The sequence below is a fragment of the Entelurus aequoreus genome, linkage group LG23 (genome assembly GCF_033978785.1).
Source record: "Entelurus aequoreus isolate RoL-2023_Sb linkage group LG23, RoL_Eaeq_v1.1, whole genome shotgun sequence".
NCBI classification, from domain to species: domain Eukaryota; kingdom Metazoa; phylum Chordata; class Actinopteri; order Syngnathiformes; family Syngnathidae; genus Entelurus; species Entelurus aequoreus.
In genome coordinates, this window is record NC_084753.1 from 40,255,282 (window position 1) to 40,273,344 (window position 18,063).

Below are 18,063 nucleotides of genomic sequence, written 5' to 3' on the forward strand. Positions count from 1 at the left end.
AGGGATACAGTCCGTAAGCACACATGATTGTGCGTGCTGCTGGTCCACTAATAATACTAACCTTTAACAGTTAATTTGACTAATTTTCATTAATTACTAGTTTCTATGTAACTGTTTTTATATTGTTTTACTTTCTTTTTTATTCAAGAAAATGTTTTTAATTTATTTATCTTATTTTATTTGATTAATTTTTTTAAAAAGTACCTTATCTTCACCATACCTGGTTGTCCAAATTAGGCATAATAATGTGTTAATTCCACGACTGTATATATCGGTTGATATCGGTATCGGTTGATATCGGTATCAGTAATTAAAGAGTTGGACAATATCGGCATATCGGATATCGGCAAAAAGCCATTATCGGACATCCCTAGTAAAAAGGTATATGAGTTTAAAAATCCTAAAATCATTTTTAAGGTTGTATTTTTTCTCTAAAATTGTCTTTCTGAAAGTTATAAGAAGCAAAGTAAAAAAAATGAATGAATTTATTTAAACAAGTGAAGACCAAGTCTTTAAAATATTTTCTTGGATTTTCAAATTCTATTTGAGTTTTATCTCTCTTAGAATTAAAAATGTCGGGCAAAGCGAGACCAGCTTGCTGGTAAATAAATAACATTTAAAAAATAGAGGCAGCTCACTGGTAAGTGCTGCTATTTGAACTATTTTTAGAACAGGCCAGCGGGCTACTCATCTGGTTCTTACGGGCTACCTGGTGCCTGCGGGCACCACGTTGGTGACCCCTGATCTACACCTAACATCCACTGTAATGATATCAAGTACAGGCACGTATCTAGTCGATACTACTATGATTACATCGATATTTTTTGGCATCACATCTTCTTTCGTTTTTTTTAAATGTATATTGTGTTTATAAACTCAAGAAATACGTCCCTGGACACATGAGGACTTTGAACATGACCAATGTATGATCCTGTAAGTACTTGGTATCGGATCGATAACCAAATTTGTGGTATCATCCGAAACTAATGTAAAGTATCAAACAACAGAGGAATAAGTGATTATTACATTTTAACAGAAGTGTAGATAGAACATGTTAATACAGAAAATAAGCAGATATTAACAGTAAATTAACAAGTAGATTGATAATACATTTTTACAGTTTGTCCCTCATAATGTGTACAAAATAATAGGTGTATAAATGACACAATATGTTACTGCATACGTCAGCAGACTAATTAGGAGACTTTGTTTGTTTACTTACTACTAAAAGACAAGTTGTCTAGTATGTTCACTATTTTATTTAAGGACTAAATTACAATAATAAACATATGTTTCATGTACCTTAAGATTTTTTGTTAAAATAAAGACAATAATGACATTTCTTGTAGTCCCCTTTATTTAGAAAAGTATCGGAATACATTTTGGTACCGTTACCAAAATATTGGTATCGGGACAACACTATATTGATAGATAGATAGATAGATATTGTTTGGTGTGCAGTGGGAAATTATGTAATTTCACCTAATTGGTCAAAAAAATAATTTTTTTCAAACCAATGATTATAATTCGCCAATAATGTGCCGTTGTAGAGTGTCTGTGCTGTCTAGAGCAGTGTTTTTTAACCACACTAGTGTACCGTGAGATACAGTCTGGTGTACCCTGGGAGATGATCTAATTTCACCTATTTGGGTTAAAAATATTTTTTGCAAGCCAGTAATTATAGTCTGCAAATGATGTGTTGTTGTTGAGTGTCGGTGCTGTCTAGAGCTCGGCAGAGTAACCGTGTAATACTCTTCCATATCAGTAGGTGGCAGCAGGTAGCTAATTGCTTTGTAGATGTCGGAAACAGCGGGAGGCAGTGTGCCGGTAAAAAGGTGTCTAATGCTTAAGCCAAAAATAAACAAAAGGTGAGTGCCCCTAAGAAAAGGCATTGAAGTTTAGGGAAGGCTATGCAGAACCAAACTAAAACTGAACTGGCTACTAAGTAAACAAAAACAGAATGCTGGACGACAGCAAAGACTTACTGCATACTTGCCAACCCTCCCGTTTTTAGCGGGAGAATCCCGATATTCAGCGCCTCTCCCGACAACCTCCCGGCAGAGATTTTCTCCCGACAAACTCCCGGTATTCAGCCGGAGCTGGAGGCCACGCCCCCTCCAGCTCAATGCGGACCTGAGACTGAGTGGGGACAGCCTGTTCTCACGTCCGCTTTCCCACAAAATAAACAGCTTGCCTGCCCAAAGACGTCATAACACCTAGGGCTTTTATAGAGTGCACAACTGCGCACACAACAAGGAGACGAAGCAGAAGAACGAGGAAATTACAGACATGGCGGCCGAAATGATATACTCATCATGAACGGAGAAGTTAAACAGGACAATACTGCCATCTAATGGATAGCCACTGGAACACTGAAATTCAAGTATTTTTTTTTCTTCTTTTCTATGTAAATAAAATAAAAATATATATATATAGCTAGAATTCACTGAAAGGCAAGTATTTCATACATATATATATATATATATATATATATATATATATATATATATATATATATATATATATATATATATATATATATGAAATATATATGAAATACTCGAGTTGGTGAATTCTAGCTGTAAATAACCACGCCCCCCCCCCCCCACCTCCCGATATTGGAGGTCTCAAGGTTGGCAAGTATGACTTACTGTGGAGCAAAGACGGCGTCCACAATGTACATCCGAACATGACAATCGACAATGTCCCCATGAAGAAGGGTAAAAACAAAGTAGATGCGGGAAATATCGCTCAAAGGAAGACATGAAACTGCAACAGGAAAATACCAAAAAAAAAGAGAAAAAGACACCAAAATAGGAGCGCAAGACAAGAAGTAAAACACTACACACAGGAAAACAGCAAAAAAGTCCAAATAAGTCAGGGTGTGATGTAGGGCTGCAACAACTAATCGATTAAAATCGATTACCAAAATAGTTGGCGATTAATTTAGTCATCGATTCGTTGGAACTATGCTATGCGCATGCGCGGAGGCTTTTTTTTTTTTTTTTTTTGGTTATTTTTTTGTTGTTGTTTTTTTTGTTTTATAAACCTTTGTTTATAAACTGCAACATTTACAAACAGCTGAGAAACAATAATCAAAATAAGTACAAAAACAGTACAAAACAGCGCCAGGGCGGCGCTGAGGCTACGTCTCGCGAGGTGGCGTAAGCTAGCCAATGATGTGTCATGTGCAGCTCACGTGACCACGCCGTCTGGAAACGTTTGAAAAATGGCGCAGGAAAACACTACCGATAGTTTAGCGGAGAAACATCTTGAGGTTATTGCTTCAATGGAGAAAAGTGTACGACCTAAATCGTCAAAAGTGTGGGAACACTTTACTTTAAAGACTTCAAAGAAGAGCGTTTCCTGCAAAATGGCACGGAAGTACAACATTGCTTCAGGAGCACCTGAAGAAGAAACATGTTGGAGGCATGGATGAAGGGAAGAACTCACCGTACGTAACTTTTTAAGTCCATAGTGGCAACAAGCATTCATGAGTTCAGCTTTTTTTGTGAGCAACGTTAGTTATGCCTTTGTTGCAACGCGGGGCTGATAATGTGTCTCCGGCACATTTGACTCCGTTTTGAGAGAGAAAACGCACGGTTACCAATTTGGAAATAAACGTAACGGACAGAAATATCTCAGGTTGGTTTCATAATGGATCAATGTAGCCGGGCCGACAAAGCTATATAAATATATTTAGATTTGAGTAGGGATGATACTCGAAACCGGTTTTCCCGGTTGTTTGATAAGAAAAGAACCGAGTCCTCGGACTCTAATCCCTTTTTGAGAACCGGTACCCGTTATCGAGACCACTATAGTAAAGGAAAAGAGTTGATTCTTTATTCGAATCCCGTCCAGACCAGAAATGCTCCGTGGGGCATCACAATAAATGACGTCACGTAGCTCAGTCATTAGGCGCAGATAGCGAAAGCAGGAAAACAATGGACGGGAAAAAGCGCTCCAAGGTGTAATAAAGTTCAAAACAAAAGCTATAATCCATCGAATAACTTTACTGAGATTTTAGCAGGGTAAAACACATGACCAACACTTTTACGACCAACCGGAAACATAGCAACCAGGCTAGCAACGCACCTCGTTTACGGCAGCTGTCGCAACGTTCTTAAAGCAACCGCAGCACATACATATATATACAACACATCTCCCTTTTTTAACTTTTGTTTTTCTTTCCTTGTAAACAAAACAAAATCACACTGTAGATGTGTTGTCTGTCTAATTATAAATAATGCAGACGAGGCGTGTTGGCTGAGTTCTTGACGATTACTTTCACAGCGTGGCAACATGCAACACTTTTCGGGGCTACCGCGCATGCTCGTCACTCCCGTTGCATGCTGGGTAGTGTAGTTGTTATATTCTCTAGCTCATAACATTTTCCCCCCATAAAGAAATAATGTTAACTCAATAAAGTGTATTTCTTTTTTTAGCTTTAACTTTTCATTTATTAGCATTGTAACCACATTTGCAAACAACTTTTCTCTTCATAGAATTTTCTTTCAATAAAGAAATAAAGTGCAAAAATGTCAAAGCATCATAACAAACAGTTATGTCAAATAGCAGCAGAAGTGCACTTTTTGGAGAGCTGTATTATTTCCAGTTTTGTGCCCAAGGGACTGATTTTATTTAACACTATATTATTATTTATACACCTATAGTGATCACAGAGACAGCTTGTTTTTGTGTTACTGTATATATTTGTTTCTCTGAAAAATCCCACTTAATATACTTTGGGTAACAACAGTCAATATTTATTTATTTTACTTTATTTTTTTAGGTGGGTAACAGTCAATATTTATTTATTTATTAGATTTTATTTTTTTATTATATAATAAAAGTGAGCTTTTGTTAAACCAAATGTGTGTTTTTTTCCATATACAACAACCTATCTGGACTCGATAAGAGAATCGATAAGGAATCGGTTCGATAAGAGGATTCGATAATAGGCTGGAACTCGATAATTCCTTATCAAACATCATCCCTAGATTTGAGTGACGCTTTAGTATAACTAAACGTTATGAAGGTGCTGGAATATTTCATGCTATTATTCAGAGGCAGCCTAAAATGAATCCTTTATTATTCACAACAGAAACGTGTACAATATCTGATTCAGTTCTGATGAGTTACATTTCTGTGTTATTGTTGGTGTACGCTGCACCCCCAATGTCCACAACATGGTGCCAGTATGCTGGTTTTTTTCAATAAAATACTGGAAAGGATAGAAATGTAGTTTGTCTCTTTTATCCGATTATTAATCGAAGTAATAATCGACAGATTAATCGATTATCAAATTAATCGTTAGTTGCAGCCCTAGTGTAATGTAACAGGGGGTGACAGTACACCTACTTTGAGACAAGAGCTATAGTGATGCATGCTTGGTTATGCTTTAAAGTCATATCCAACAATTGCGACAACGACTTTTTACTGTCAACTGAGTTTAGTTTTTGAATGATTTCTGCTGGTGGTGTGCCTCCACATTTTTTCAACGCCAAAAATGTGCTCAAAAAAGGTTGAGAAACACTGTTCTAACTACATATGTTTACACTTGTACGACTAGTATAACATGAACCTAAATGGGTGACCGTCAGTAATAATAATTGACATCTCCTTCATTTACTATGGCAGAATTTGTTTCCAAATCTAAGCATCCCATAATTGTTAGTGTTGGAGCTCTACTGTAGTTTTGTGTTGATAAAATGACCTTGGTGGAAGTTGTTTTCTACCTCGAGTGTTGTTTGTTGAGGAGTGGTTGATCCATCCATCCATCCATGGCGTGGACATGGAAGTGATGAATGGGCTTCCCGTGTGGTGCTACTAACGGTAATCACCAATCTCTCCCATTAAAGTGTGTGTCGTAACACTCACTCACTCACAGCTTCACCCGCAGTAAATCAACAATAAAACAACCTAATCAACCCCCCGCCCCCTCCTCATGTCGTCTCCATACAATTGTAGACCGTCCAGGTAACATTGTCATACTTTGTTCCTACCCCCCTATCTGCCCACCATTTTTACCATTTTCAGGACAGGAAATTCTTCAAAGGATTCTTTTCCAAAGTAAGTTGCTCATTTGTGTTGCTGAGTGTCTTCTTCTTGAAGTTTTGTCGTCACTTTCCCTTCTCTCACCTAACACGTCACCCTTGGATGAAACCGGAGGGAGCACACCAACACACTGGGGGGGTTCACTGATGCATGGTTAGGTTGAAGGTGTGTGTGTGTGTGTGTGTGTGTGTGTGTGTGTGTGTGTGTGTGTGTGTGTGTGTGTGTGTGTGTGTTCTTGAATTTCTGCCCTTCTTGAGACACCAAGAAGGAAAAGTAGCTTCCATATGAGGAGGTGTGAACAAGTTAATAGAGAGCCAAATACTAGGGTCTGTGAACATTGCTCCAAAGTCAGGATTTTTTTTTGTTGATTTAATGTGCATACAAAAGTAAACATTGACAGGTGTAAAGGCAGCAATATATGATAAAACAAGACGGCAGCTAAATCATTTTTTAAGTGAAATTTTAACTTTTGTCATAATTTTTGCCAAGTAAAATTCCGATTGTTATTATAAAATTGCCAAAATTGTAAGCTTTTCTTGTAAAATTGTGACTGTTATTGAATAGAATTCCAACTTTTATCATAATGTTGCACAAATGTTCAGTTTACTCAACTTGCGTTGAGTAAAATTACGACTTTTATCATAATAGTAGACAGAGGCATTTTTCGGAGGTCTCAAGAATGTAACAAATATAAGAGTGTGTGTGTGTGTGTGTGTGTGTGTGTGTGTGTGTGTGTGTGTGTGTGTGTGTGTGTGTGTGTGTTCTTGTATTTCTGCTCTTCTTGAGACACCAAGAAGGAAAAGTAGCTTCCATATGAGGAGGTGTGAACAAGTTAATAGAGAGCCAAATACTAGAGTCTGTGAACATTGCTCCAAAGTCAGGATTTTTTTTGTTGATTTAATGTGCATACTAAAGTAAACATTGACAGGTGCAAAGGCAGCAATATATGATAAAACAAGACGGAAGCTAAAGAACAACAATTTCTCATATTCTTTTTGTTTATCTAATATTGCAATATATTCTCGTAAAAATTATTGCTTTTTTATGTAAAATTATTACTTTTTAACGTTATTTTTTCAAGTAAAATTATAACTTGATTTTTGCCAAGTAAAATTCCGATTGTTATTATAATATTGCCAAAATTTTAAAGTTTAAAATTGGGAACAATTTCTCATATTCTCTCTGTTTCTGTAATATTGCAATATTTTCTCGTAAAATTATTACTTTTTTGTGTAAATTTATTACTTTTTAATGCAAAATGTTGACATTTGTCGTATAAAATTCTGGCTTTTATCACAATATTGCCAATTGTTTTTCTGTTTTTGTAAAACAGTGACATTTTTTGAGTAAAATGATCACTTTTTTCGTAATTATGCCAAGTAAAATTCCGATTATTATAATATTTCCCAAATTTTAAGGTTTTCTCATAAAATTGTGACTTTTGTCAAATAAAATTACGACTCTTTTCATAAAATTGCCAAAATGTAAAGCTTTTCTTGTAAAATTGCGACTGTAATTGAGTAAAATTCCAACTTTTATCATAATATTGCACAAATGTTCAGTTTTTATTGTAAAATGTTGACTTGCGTTGAGTAAATTTACAACTTATATTATAATATTAGAGGTTGGCATTTTTCGGAGGTCTCAAGAAGGTAACAAATACAAGAATGTGTGTGTGTGTGTGTGTGTGTGTGTGTGTGTGTGTGTGTGTGTGTGTGTGTGTGTGTGTTCTTGTATTTCCGCCCTTCTTGAGACACCAAGAGGGAAAACTAGCTTCCATATGAGGAGGTGTCAACAAGTTAGGACATAAATCATGGTCCCAATAACATTGCATCTATTAGAGAGCCAAATACTAGAGTCTGTGAACATTGCTCCAAAGTCAAGATTTTTTTGTTGATTTAATGTGCATACAAAAGTAAACATTTTAAAACCGACTGTGTGTCGGTTTTAAAAGTGCTCCCCCTCTGGCCAACATATGAAATAACAAGTGTGTGTAAAAATTTGAAGTAACAAATTGAAATGCGCCCCCTTTGGCCAAAATTTATTTTAAAAATATGTATATAAAGACATACTGTAATAACTTGAAGTAAATAATGAATATTAAAAACCAATTACAAACAAAAAATAAAATTAAAAGAAGCAGTCTTTTTCTCACAATGTGATGACTTTTTTCTTATAAAATTGGCAACAATTTCTCATATTCTTTCTGTTTCTGCAATATTGCAATATTTTCTCGTAAAATTACTCCTTTTTTCAACATTTTCAAGTTTTCTTCTAAAATTGTGACTTGTGTCGAGCAACATTACAACTCTTTTCATAAAATTGCCAGAATGTTAAGCTTTTCTTGTAAAACTGCGACTGTTATTGAGTAAAATTCCAACTTTTATCATTATATTGCACAAGTGTTCAGTTTTTCTCGTAAAATTTTGACTTGCGTTGAGTAAAATTACGACTTTTATTATAATACTGCCAAAAATCCAAGTTTTTCTTGTGACATTAAGTACCAATGATTGTCACGCACACACTAGGTGTGGTGAAATTATTCTTTGTGACCTTTTCCTTGTGAAATTCCAACTCATTTTTCACAACAAGCTTTTTTATATTTGCATAGTATGTATATATTATTAATGTTGTAAATACACTTCTTTATATATCTAGAAAGAGGTAGGCTTTTCTCTCAGGTCTCAAGAAGGTAACAAATACGTGTGTGTGTGTGTGTGCGTGTGTGTGCGTGTGTGTGTGCGCGTGTGTGTGTGTGTTGTTAACATGTCTTCTTTCCCATCAGCCTTTCCTTTTTGCTCCAACGTACCAATCATGGAACTTTAGTGTGAATGAACGTTGACTTTCTCACCAGCAGGGGGCACCTGAGCACCTTTCTTGTTTGACACTTGACTGGCACCATGTCTCCTTTTCTTCTTGATCCCCCTCATGCCTTGTGTTTGTGTACTGTGTGCAGGCCGGCAAGAAGGCCGTGCGCGCCGTGTTGTGGGTGTCGGCAGACGGCCTTCGAGTCGTTGACGACAAAACCAAGGTCAGTGCCTCATCCCAGCAGAAGGTATGATTTAAAAACAAGAGTTTGCCCAGAGCAGGGGTCGGCAACCCGCGGCTCTTTGACCACTCTGATGTGGCTCAGCTGCATATTTGACGACCCTCCCGAATTTAAGTGCCTCTCCCAGAAATCTCCCGGGGCAAATATTCTCCGGTTTTCACCCTAACAACAATAATAAGGGCGTACCGGGATGGCATTTAACGCCCTCTACAACCTGTACAAACAGCGTGCCAGCCCAGCCACATGTTGTATGCAGCTTCTGCTTGCACTCGTAAGTGACAGCAAGGCATACTTGGTCAACAGCCATACAGGTCACACTGAGGGTGGCCGTATAAAACAACTTTAATACTCTTACTAATATGCGCCACACTGTGAACCCACACCAAACAAGAATGACAAACACATTTCGGGAGAACATCTGCACTGTAACTCAACATAAATATATATATATATATATACATATATATGTATATATACATATATATGTCTATATACATATATATGTATATATACATATATATGTATATATACAGTATATATGTATATATATATATATATATATATATATATATATATATTAGGGATGTCCGATAATGGCTTTTTGCCGATATCCGATATTGTCCAACTCTTTAATTACCGATACCGATATATACAGTCGTGGAATTAACACATTATTATGTCTAATTTGGACAACCAGGTATGGTGAAGATAAGGTACTTTTAAAAAAAAATTATAAAATAAAATAAGATAAATAAATTAAAAACATTTTCTTGAATAAAAAAGAAAGTAAAACAATATAAAAACAGTTACATAGAAACTAGTAATGAATGAAAATGAGTAAAATTAACTGTTAAAGGTTAGTACTATTAGTGGAGCAGCAGCACGCACAATCATGTGTGCTTACGGACTGTATCCCTTGCAGACTGTATTGATATATATTGATGTATAATGTAGGAACCAGAATATTGATAACAGAAAGAAATGGGGGGAGGGAGGTTTTTTGGGTTGGTGCACTAATTGTAAGTGTATGTTGTGTTTTTTATGTTGATTTAATAAAAATTAAAAAAAATAAAAACGATACAGATAATAAAAAAAACGATACCGATAATTTCCGATATTACATTTTAACGCATTTATCGGCCGATAATATCGGCAGGCCGATATTATCGGACATCCCTAATATATATATATATATATATATATATATATATATATATATATATATATATATATATATATATATATATATATATATATATATATATATATATATATATATATATATATATATATATATGCATACATACATACATATATATATATATATATATATATATATATATATATATATATATATATATATATATATATATATACACATATATATTTATAATTAGTCGAGGTTACTGTGGTTTATCCATTATACAGTGTTCAATACCGGGGTAGAGCGGAATATACACAGAGGCTATTTTATCCCTACAAGCCTGTTTCGCAGGTTTTCCCTGCTCTTCAGGGGAGTTTATAAGATACGGTTTCGTACATCTTATAAAGTATATAAGATAAACTACCCCGAAGAGCAGTTAAACCTGCGAAACAGGCTTGTAGGGATGAAATAGCCTCTGTTTTTTCCTGACCTAACGTGTGTGTGTGTGTGTGTGTGTGTGTGTGTGTGTGTGTGTGTGTGTGTGTGTGTATATATATATATATATATATATATATATATATATATATATATATATATATATATATATATCATGGATATATAATTAATGATTAGTATAATTGGATATTAAGAGTATATGAAAGTAAGACTCCTACCTTGTTTACTGACGACCTCCTTAAAGTTTTGTAATCAATCAGAAATATCAAGCAGCTAAAATGCACCAAACATGGATAAGTGTGGAGAGAGTTTCCCATCATGCATTGCAGGTGATTTAAATAGGTGTAATGTTGGATTCTGTGTTGTGTTTGGACTTTTTTTTTTTTTGTAAGAAACATATATACGATGTTAGACTGACACCTGCTGGAATGAAAACGATACTACAGAAGAAAGGATGACAAAAAATACTATTACATTAATATTGAGTGTAAATTATAATTTAATTGAATTTTAAAAAACACAGAAATATATAAATAAAAACCCTACATATTTATACCAATTTATTGGAATATATTGGTTTGATTATTGCTGTCTTCTGTACTAATTTAGACAGCAAATAAGTTCAAGCTCTATGCTGGTCGCAGCCAAATAGCACTCAGTTTTGCGGCCTTTTAATCGATTTATAGCATGTCCATCTGTAACTTACATACACCTGGAAATATGTTTCTTTATTTTTATTTATAACTTAGACTAAATTATTAAAAGTAGAGATGTCCGATAATAGCTTTTTTGCCGATATTCCGATATTCTCCAACTCTTAATTACCGATATCAACCGATACCGATATATACAGTGGTGGAATTAACACATTATTATGCCTAATTTTGTTGTGATGCCCCGCTGGATGCATTAAACAATGTAACAAGGTTTTCCAAAATAAATCAACTCAAGTTATGGAAAAAAATGCCAACATGGCGCTGCCATATTTATTATTGAAGTCACAAGGTAGGGAGGGGGGATAGGAGGTAGCGGGGGGTGTATATTGTAGTGTCCCGGAAGAGTTAGTGCTGCAAGGGGTTCTGGGTATTTGTTCTGTTGTGTTTATGTTGTGTTACGGTGCGGATGTTCTCCCCAAATGTGTTTGTCATTCTTGTTTGGTGTGGGTTCACAGCGTGGCGCATATTTGTAACAGTGTCAAAGTTGTTTATACGGCCATACAGTGTGACCTGTATGGCTGTTGACCAAGTATGCATTGCATTCACTTGTGTGTGTGAAAAGCCATAGATATTATGTGATTGGGCCGGCACGCGAAGGCAGTGCCTTTAAGGTTTATTGGCGCTCTGTACTTCTCCCTACGTCCGTGTACACAACAGCGTTTTAAAAAGTCATACATTTTTCTTTTTGAAACCGATACCGATGATTTACGATATCACATTTTAAGGCATTTATCGGCCGATAATATCGGCAGTCCGATATTATCGGACATCTCTAATTAAAATCATGATTTTTTTGGTATAATTTCCATAAATAATTTTTTTTTTTAAAAAGCATTTTCCCTAATCTGATGTTTTTGGGGGGCAGGATCTGATTCTGGACCAGACCATCGAGAAGGTGTCATTCTGCGCTCCGGACCGCAACTTTGAGAGAGCCTTCTCCTACATCTGCCGCGACGGCACCACGCGGCGCTGGATCTGTCACTGCTTCATGGCCGTCAAGGACTCGGTGAGGATGGAACATCCCAGAAGCCGGGAGCGCTTCTCCCGGCCCGTCGCCGACAAGGAAAAATCAAGACCTCTCCTAATGGTGTCCTACAGGGCGAGCGCCTGAGTCACGCCGTGGGCTGCGCCTTCGCCGCCTGCCTGGAGCGCAAGCAGAAGCGGGAGAAGGAGTGCGGCGTCACGGCGACCTTCGACGCCAACAGAACCACCTTCACCCGCGAGGGCTCCTTCCGCGTCACCACGGCGACGGAGGCGGCGGAGCGGGAGGAAGTCATGAGGCAGCTGCAGGACGCCAAGAACGGTTTGTCACGGAAGTCATGCTTGTAGACCGGGTGTCTACACATTGTCACTAAACATAAGAAAAAGGTAAAACGCTGGGGAAGAAGATGGGTAAAAAAATACAATCTAGACTGGGCTCCTAAGGGGGCCTCGTCTCCATGCCGTGCAGACATAAACACGTTACATTTAATCACGACAACTCGCAACAGAGGGGGAGGGGGGAGTTGGGGCCCTGGAGGTCGACTGCTGCTATGAAGCGCTGCCAGCCGTCCCATCATCCCGAAGGGGAATCTGTCAGGTTCAAGCACTGATGACATCTATTAATCAGACAAAAAGCAAGGAATCAATCAGAGACAGAGTTCAATTTAGCTCATGAGGAGAACGCGTGGAGCTGAACACTTAGTCACAGTCTCGCCCTACGCTCTAAGGTTCAGCTCTTGCGTCCCTCTATTTATTCAGGAGTTCCACAGTCAACAACACTTAGGCCGCCTCTAAAAGGATATGTGTATATGCCCATTGTCTTGGGTGTGTTGATGGTGTCTACACATTGTCACTAAACATTATTTTATTTATTTACACTAATAGGACCAGTACTGTAGTGACATTTTAGGATAGGATAGGATATGATAGGTCTTTATTGTCATTGCACAAGTACAAGGAAACTATGTTTTCAGCACAAACCCGTTCAAGATGAGACAAACAAACAGTGTACAGGGTTACAGAACAGGAACGCTGATGGGTCGCCAAAGGCGCCCCGTAAAAGGTGGGAAAAAGGTAAAACGCTGGGGAAGAAGATGGGTAAAAAAATACAATCTAGACTGGGCTCCTAAGGGGGCCTCGTCTCCATGCCATGCAGACATAAACACGTTACATTTAATCACGACAACTCGCAACAAAGGGGGAGGGGGGAGTTGAAGCCCTGGAGGTCGACTGCTGCTATGAAGCGCTGCCAGCCGTCCATCACCCCGAAGTGGAATCAAGCGGTGGTGAAGGCGTGTGGTGGGGGAGGGTGTGTGTGTGTGTGTGTGTGTGTGTGTGTGTGTGTGTGTGTGTGTGTGTGTGTGTGTGTGTGTGTGTGTGTGTGTGTGTGTGTGTGTGTGTGTGTGTGTGTGTGTGTGTGTGTGTGTGTGTGTATATGCCCATTGTCTTGGGTGTGTTTATGTAGTGTTCATAGGCCTGGGGCCGTTCTGCATGCAAGCAAAAGTTCGACTCCAGGTGTCGTTGAGGAGGGAGGGAGGTCAAAAGCGTCCATCGTTGAGGGGTCCTCGGGGGGGATGTTTTCAGAACAGCCTGCTCCTGTTGTTGCAGCGTCAAGGCTTTTTTGTGATCGATTGAAACTTTTATTAGTAGGTTGCACAGTACAGTACATATTCCGTACAACACCCGAATAAGTTTTTCAACTTGTTTAAGTCGGGGTCCACGTAAATTGATTCATGATACAGATATATACTATTATCCTAATACAGTCATCACACAAGATAATCATCAGGCCATTCGAGGGAATCAAATCGTAGATTAGGATTTTTGTTTTTCCACGAGCAGACATTACAATGACTTGTCTGTTCTATTCGACCATGCTAGCCCGCATATCCAATTTTTCCCTTACCAGCTTTTCCATGATGTGATCCATCTTGCGATTCAGTTCAGAAATCGCCCCAGTCTGTCTTTTATGGTAATTAGCTGCACATAAATATACATATATAATATGTATACTGTGTGTATATATAGTATGTGTGCGCATATATATATATACACAGTATCTATATATGTATATATATATATATATATATTTATAAAAATATATATACATACATACATATATATAGAGACATATACTGTATATATATATACACACATGTGTGTATATATATATATATATATTTACGTATATAATATACACATAATGTATATGTATGTATACTGTATATATTAGTTAACTAAAAAAAATGTTGCATTTACAATTAACACACTTAATCATCCAATTTATATATATATATATAAATATATGTTTATATATATATATGTATTTATATATATACTGTATATATGTATTTATATATATGTATTCATATACGTATATACTGTATATATGTATTTATTTATATGTATTCATATATATATACTGTATATATATATATATATATATATGTTTTATATATATATATATATAGGATGATTAAGTGTGTTCAGAATTAATGCGGAAAAAATTTTGAGTTAAGGCATTCATTTTGACCGCCCTAATACATACAGTATACATACTTATACATCATGTATATATATATATATATATATATATATATATATATATATATATATATATATATATATATATATATATATATATATATATATATATATATATATATATATATATTATTGGATGATTAAGTGTGTTCAGAATTAATGCGATCATTTTTTGAGTTAAGGCGTTCATCTTGACCGCCCTAATATATACAGTATACCGGTACATACATATACATCATGTATATATGTGTAAATATATATATTTTTTGTGGTCCCCTTTATTTAGAAAAGTATGGAAGTACATTTTGTTCCTCCTCTCTGAACAACATTCTTCTCCTAACAGCTGAGATCGACGTAACGGTGGCAGGGAACTCGTCGGGCGTGACGGCAAACTCCGCCCCCCAGCAGGCGGGAGGTTCGCCGTCGCCCTCGTCCTCGCCGCCCCTCTCGCTGAGCGCCCTGGGCCCCCAGGTGATACCGCGCCGACACGCCCCGGTGGAGGCCCTGGCCAGGCAGGGCTCCTTCCGGGGCTTCCCGGCCCTCAGCCAGAAGACCTCGCCCTTCAAGCGGCAGCTGTCCCTGCGCATGAACGAGCTGCCCTCCACCATGCAGCGCAAGTCGGACTTCCCCATCGACGACACGGGTCAGACAGCGGGTGATGTTGCAGAGGCTGGTGTGGTTCTAACGCGCTCTACCTCCCTCTCAGTGCCCGAGGTGGAAGGAGAGAACGACAGCATCAGCTCCCTGTGCACTCAGATCACCTCGGCGTTCAGCGGGCCCCCAGAGGACCCCTTCTCCTCGGCGCCGATGCCCAAAGCGGCGTCCCCACAGTCTCCTGTAGTCCCTGGTAACAACAACACATCTAACCCAACTAATAGCATTGACTTTGCATGTCGTCCTCCTCTTCTTCCACCCTAGTCAACGGCTCTGTCTTCTCCGCTCCCCCCGCTAACAATCCTCCAGCTTTGGCCCCTGCTCTGCCTGCTAGAGAAACTAACCCCTGGGCTAAGACCCCCGCCACAGCACCCGGTAAGAGGACTGAGCTGAGGAAACAAGCAGAGTGGTTTCACTGAGGGCCACGTGGCAGTTATGTTTGGCCCCACAGTGAATACTATTATTACACCATTTTTTATGCATTTTATTAGTAGAGTTTTTGTAAACTAAAATATGGTAAGTTGCAATAATTACACTTAAAAATGTAGTGTATATTACTTTAGTGGAAAAACAGTACTGCTGTTTTTATGGTAAAAAAAAAAGGCAGCTTTTTTTTTTCTTTTTCTTTTTTCTTTTTTTTTTTTATACTGTAAATAAAAAATAAATGCAATTTCACAGTAAAATTTTGGCACCCGAGCTGCCAGGTTTTTTCTTGGTTTTTTTTATACCACAAATCAACAAGTGTAGATTTTTTTCGTGTATTACTGTAAATGCCAAAACGGCACCACAGTTTATTACAGTAAAAAAAAGTTTTTATGGTAAAAAAAAGAAGGAAGCTCAGTTGCCAGAATTTTACTGTATAATGTACATTTGGTTTTTTTACTGTAAATAAAAAAAATTACAGTAACCTTTTGGCACCTGAGCTGCCAAATTGATTTTCAAGAAGAAAAAAAGATTTTAAAGGTAAAAAGTGATTTTCAAGGTAAAAGTTGATTTTCAAGAAAAAAAAAGATTTTCAAGGTAAAAGTTGATTTTCAAGAAAAAAAAAAGATTTTCAAGGTAAAAGTTGATTTTCAGGAAAAAAGATTTTCAAGGTAAAAGTTGATTTTCAAGGTAAAAAAATGATTTTCAAGGTAAAAGTTGATTTTCAAGAAAAAAAATGATTTTCAAGATAAAAAATGATTTTCAAGGTAAAAGTTGATTTTCAAGAAAAAAAAAAAAGATTTTCAACGTAAAAGTTGATTTTCCAGAAAAAAGATTTTCAAGGTAAAAGTTGATTTTCAAGGTTAAAAAATGATTTTCAAGGTAAAAGTTGATTTTCAAGAAAAAAAATGATTTTCAAGATAAAAAATGATTTTCAAGGTAAAAGTTGATTTTCAAGAAAAAAAAAGATTTTCAAGGTAAAAGTTGATTTTCAAGGTAAAAAAATGATTTTCAAGGTAAAAGTTGATTTTCAAGAAAAAAAATGATTTTCAAGGTAAAAAATGATTTTCAAGGTAAAAGTTGATTTTCAAGAAAAAAAAATGATTTTCAAGATAAAAAATGATTTTCAAGGTAAAAGTTGATTTTCAAGAAAAAAAAAGATTTTCAAGGTAAAAGTTGATTTTCAAGGTAAAAAAATTATTTTCAAGGTAAAAGTTGATTTTCAAGAAAAAAAATGATTTTCAAGGTAAAAAATGATTTTCAAGGTAAAAGTTGATTTTCAAGAAAAAAAAAGATTTTACCACAAATCAACAAGTGTAGATTTTTCAGTGTCAAAAATGCCAAAACGGCACCACAGTTTATTACAGTAAAAAAAGTTTTTATGGTTAAAACATTTTTTTTTTAAATGCACATTTGTTTTTTTACTGTAAATAAAAAAAAACTGCGATTTTACGGTAACATTTTGGGCACCTGAGCTGACATGCCAGGTTGTTGTTTTTTTCACCGCAAATCAACAACTGTAGATTTTTCAGTGTATTACTGTAAATGCCAAAACAGCACCACAGTTTATTACAGTAAAAAATAGTTTTTATGGTCGGGAAAAAAAAAGGCAGCTCAGTTGCCAGAATTTTACTGTAAAATGTAAATTTTTTTTTTTTTTACTGTAAATAAAAACACTACAATTTTACAGTAACATTTTGGCACCTGAGCTGACAGTTTGTTTAGTTTTTTTAACCACAAATCAACAAGTGTAGATTTTTCGGTGTATTACTGTAAATGCCAAAACGGCACCACAGTTTATTACAGTAAAAAAAGTTTTTATGGTTAAAAAAAAAAAAAAAAAGGCAGCTCAGTTGCCAGAATTTTACTGTAAAATGTACATTGTTTTTTTTTACTGTAAATAAAAAAAATAAAATTTTACAGTAAAATTTTAGTTTTTTTGTTTGTTTTTACCACACATCAACAAGTGTAGATTTTTCGGTGTATTACTGTAAATGCCAAAACAGCACCACAGTTTATTACAGTAAAAAAAGTTTTTA

General features: G+C 36.3%; 1 protein-coding gene across 4 annotated transcripts in view; it reads left to right on the forward strand.

The window, feature by feature from the left end:
• Nucleotides 1-18,063, forward strand: part of numb (NUMB endocytic adaptor protein) — a 122,573-nt gene that overhangs the window by 99,620 nt on the left and 4,890 nt on the right. Inside the window, exons 4-10 of one of the 4 annotated variants that reach the window (XM_062033775.1) lie at nucleotides 6,040-6,072; nucleotides 9,014-9,088; nucleotides 12,288-12,428; nucleotides 12,521-12,725; nucleotides 15,291-15,590; nucleotides 15,654-15,794; nucleotides 15,866-15,976. In XM_062033775.1, coding sequence (XP_061889759.1) covers nucleotides 6,040-6,072; nucleotides 9,014-9,088; nucleotides 12,288-12,428; nucleotides 12,521-12,725; nucleotides 15,291-15,590; nucleotides 15,654-15,794; nucleotides 15,866-15,976 — 1,006 coding nt within the window. The remainder of the gene's footprint in view (nucleotides 1-6,039; nucleotides 6,073-9,013; nucleotides 9,089-12,287; nucleotides 12,429-12,520; nucleotides 12,726-15,290; nucleotides 15,591-15,653; nucleotides 15,795-15,865; nucleotides 15,977-18,063) is intronic. The other 3 variants (XM_062033777.1, XM_062033776.1, XM_062033778.1) reach the window with 3 other exon arrangements.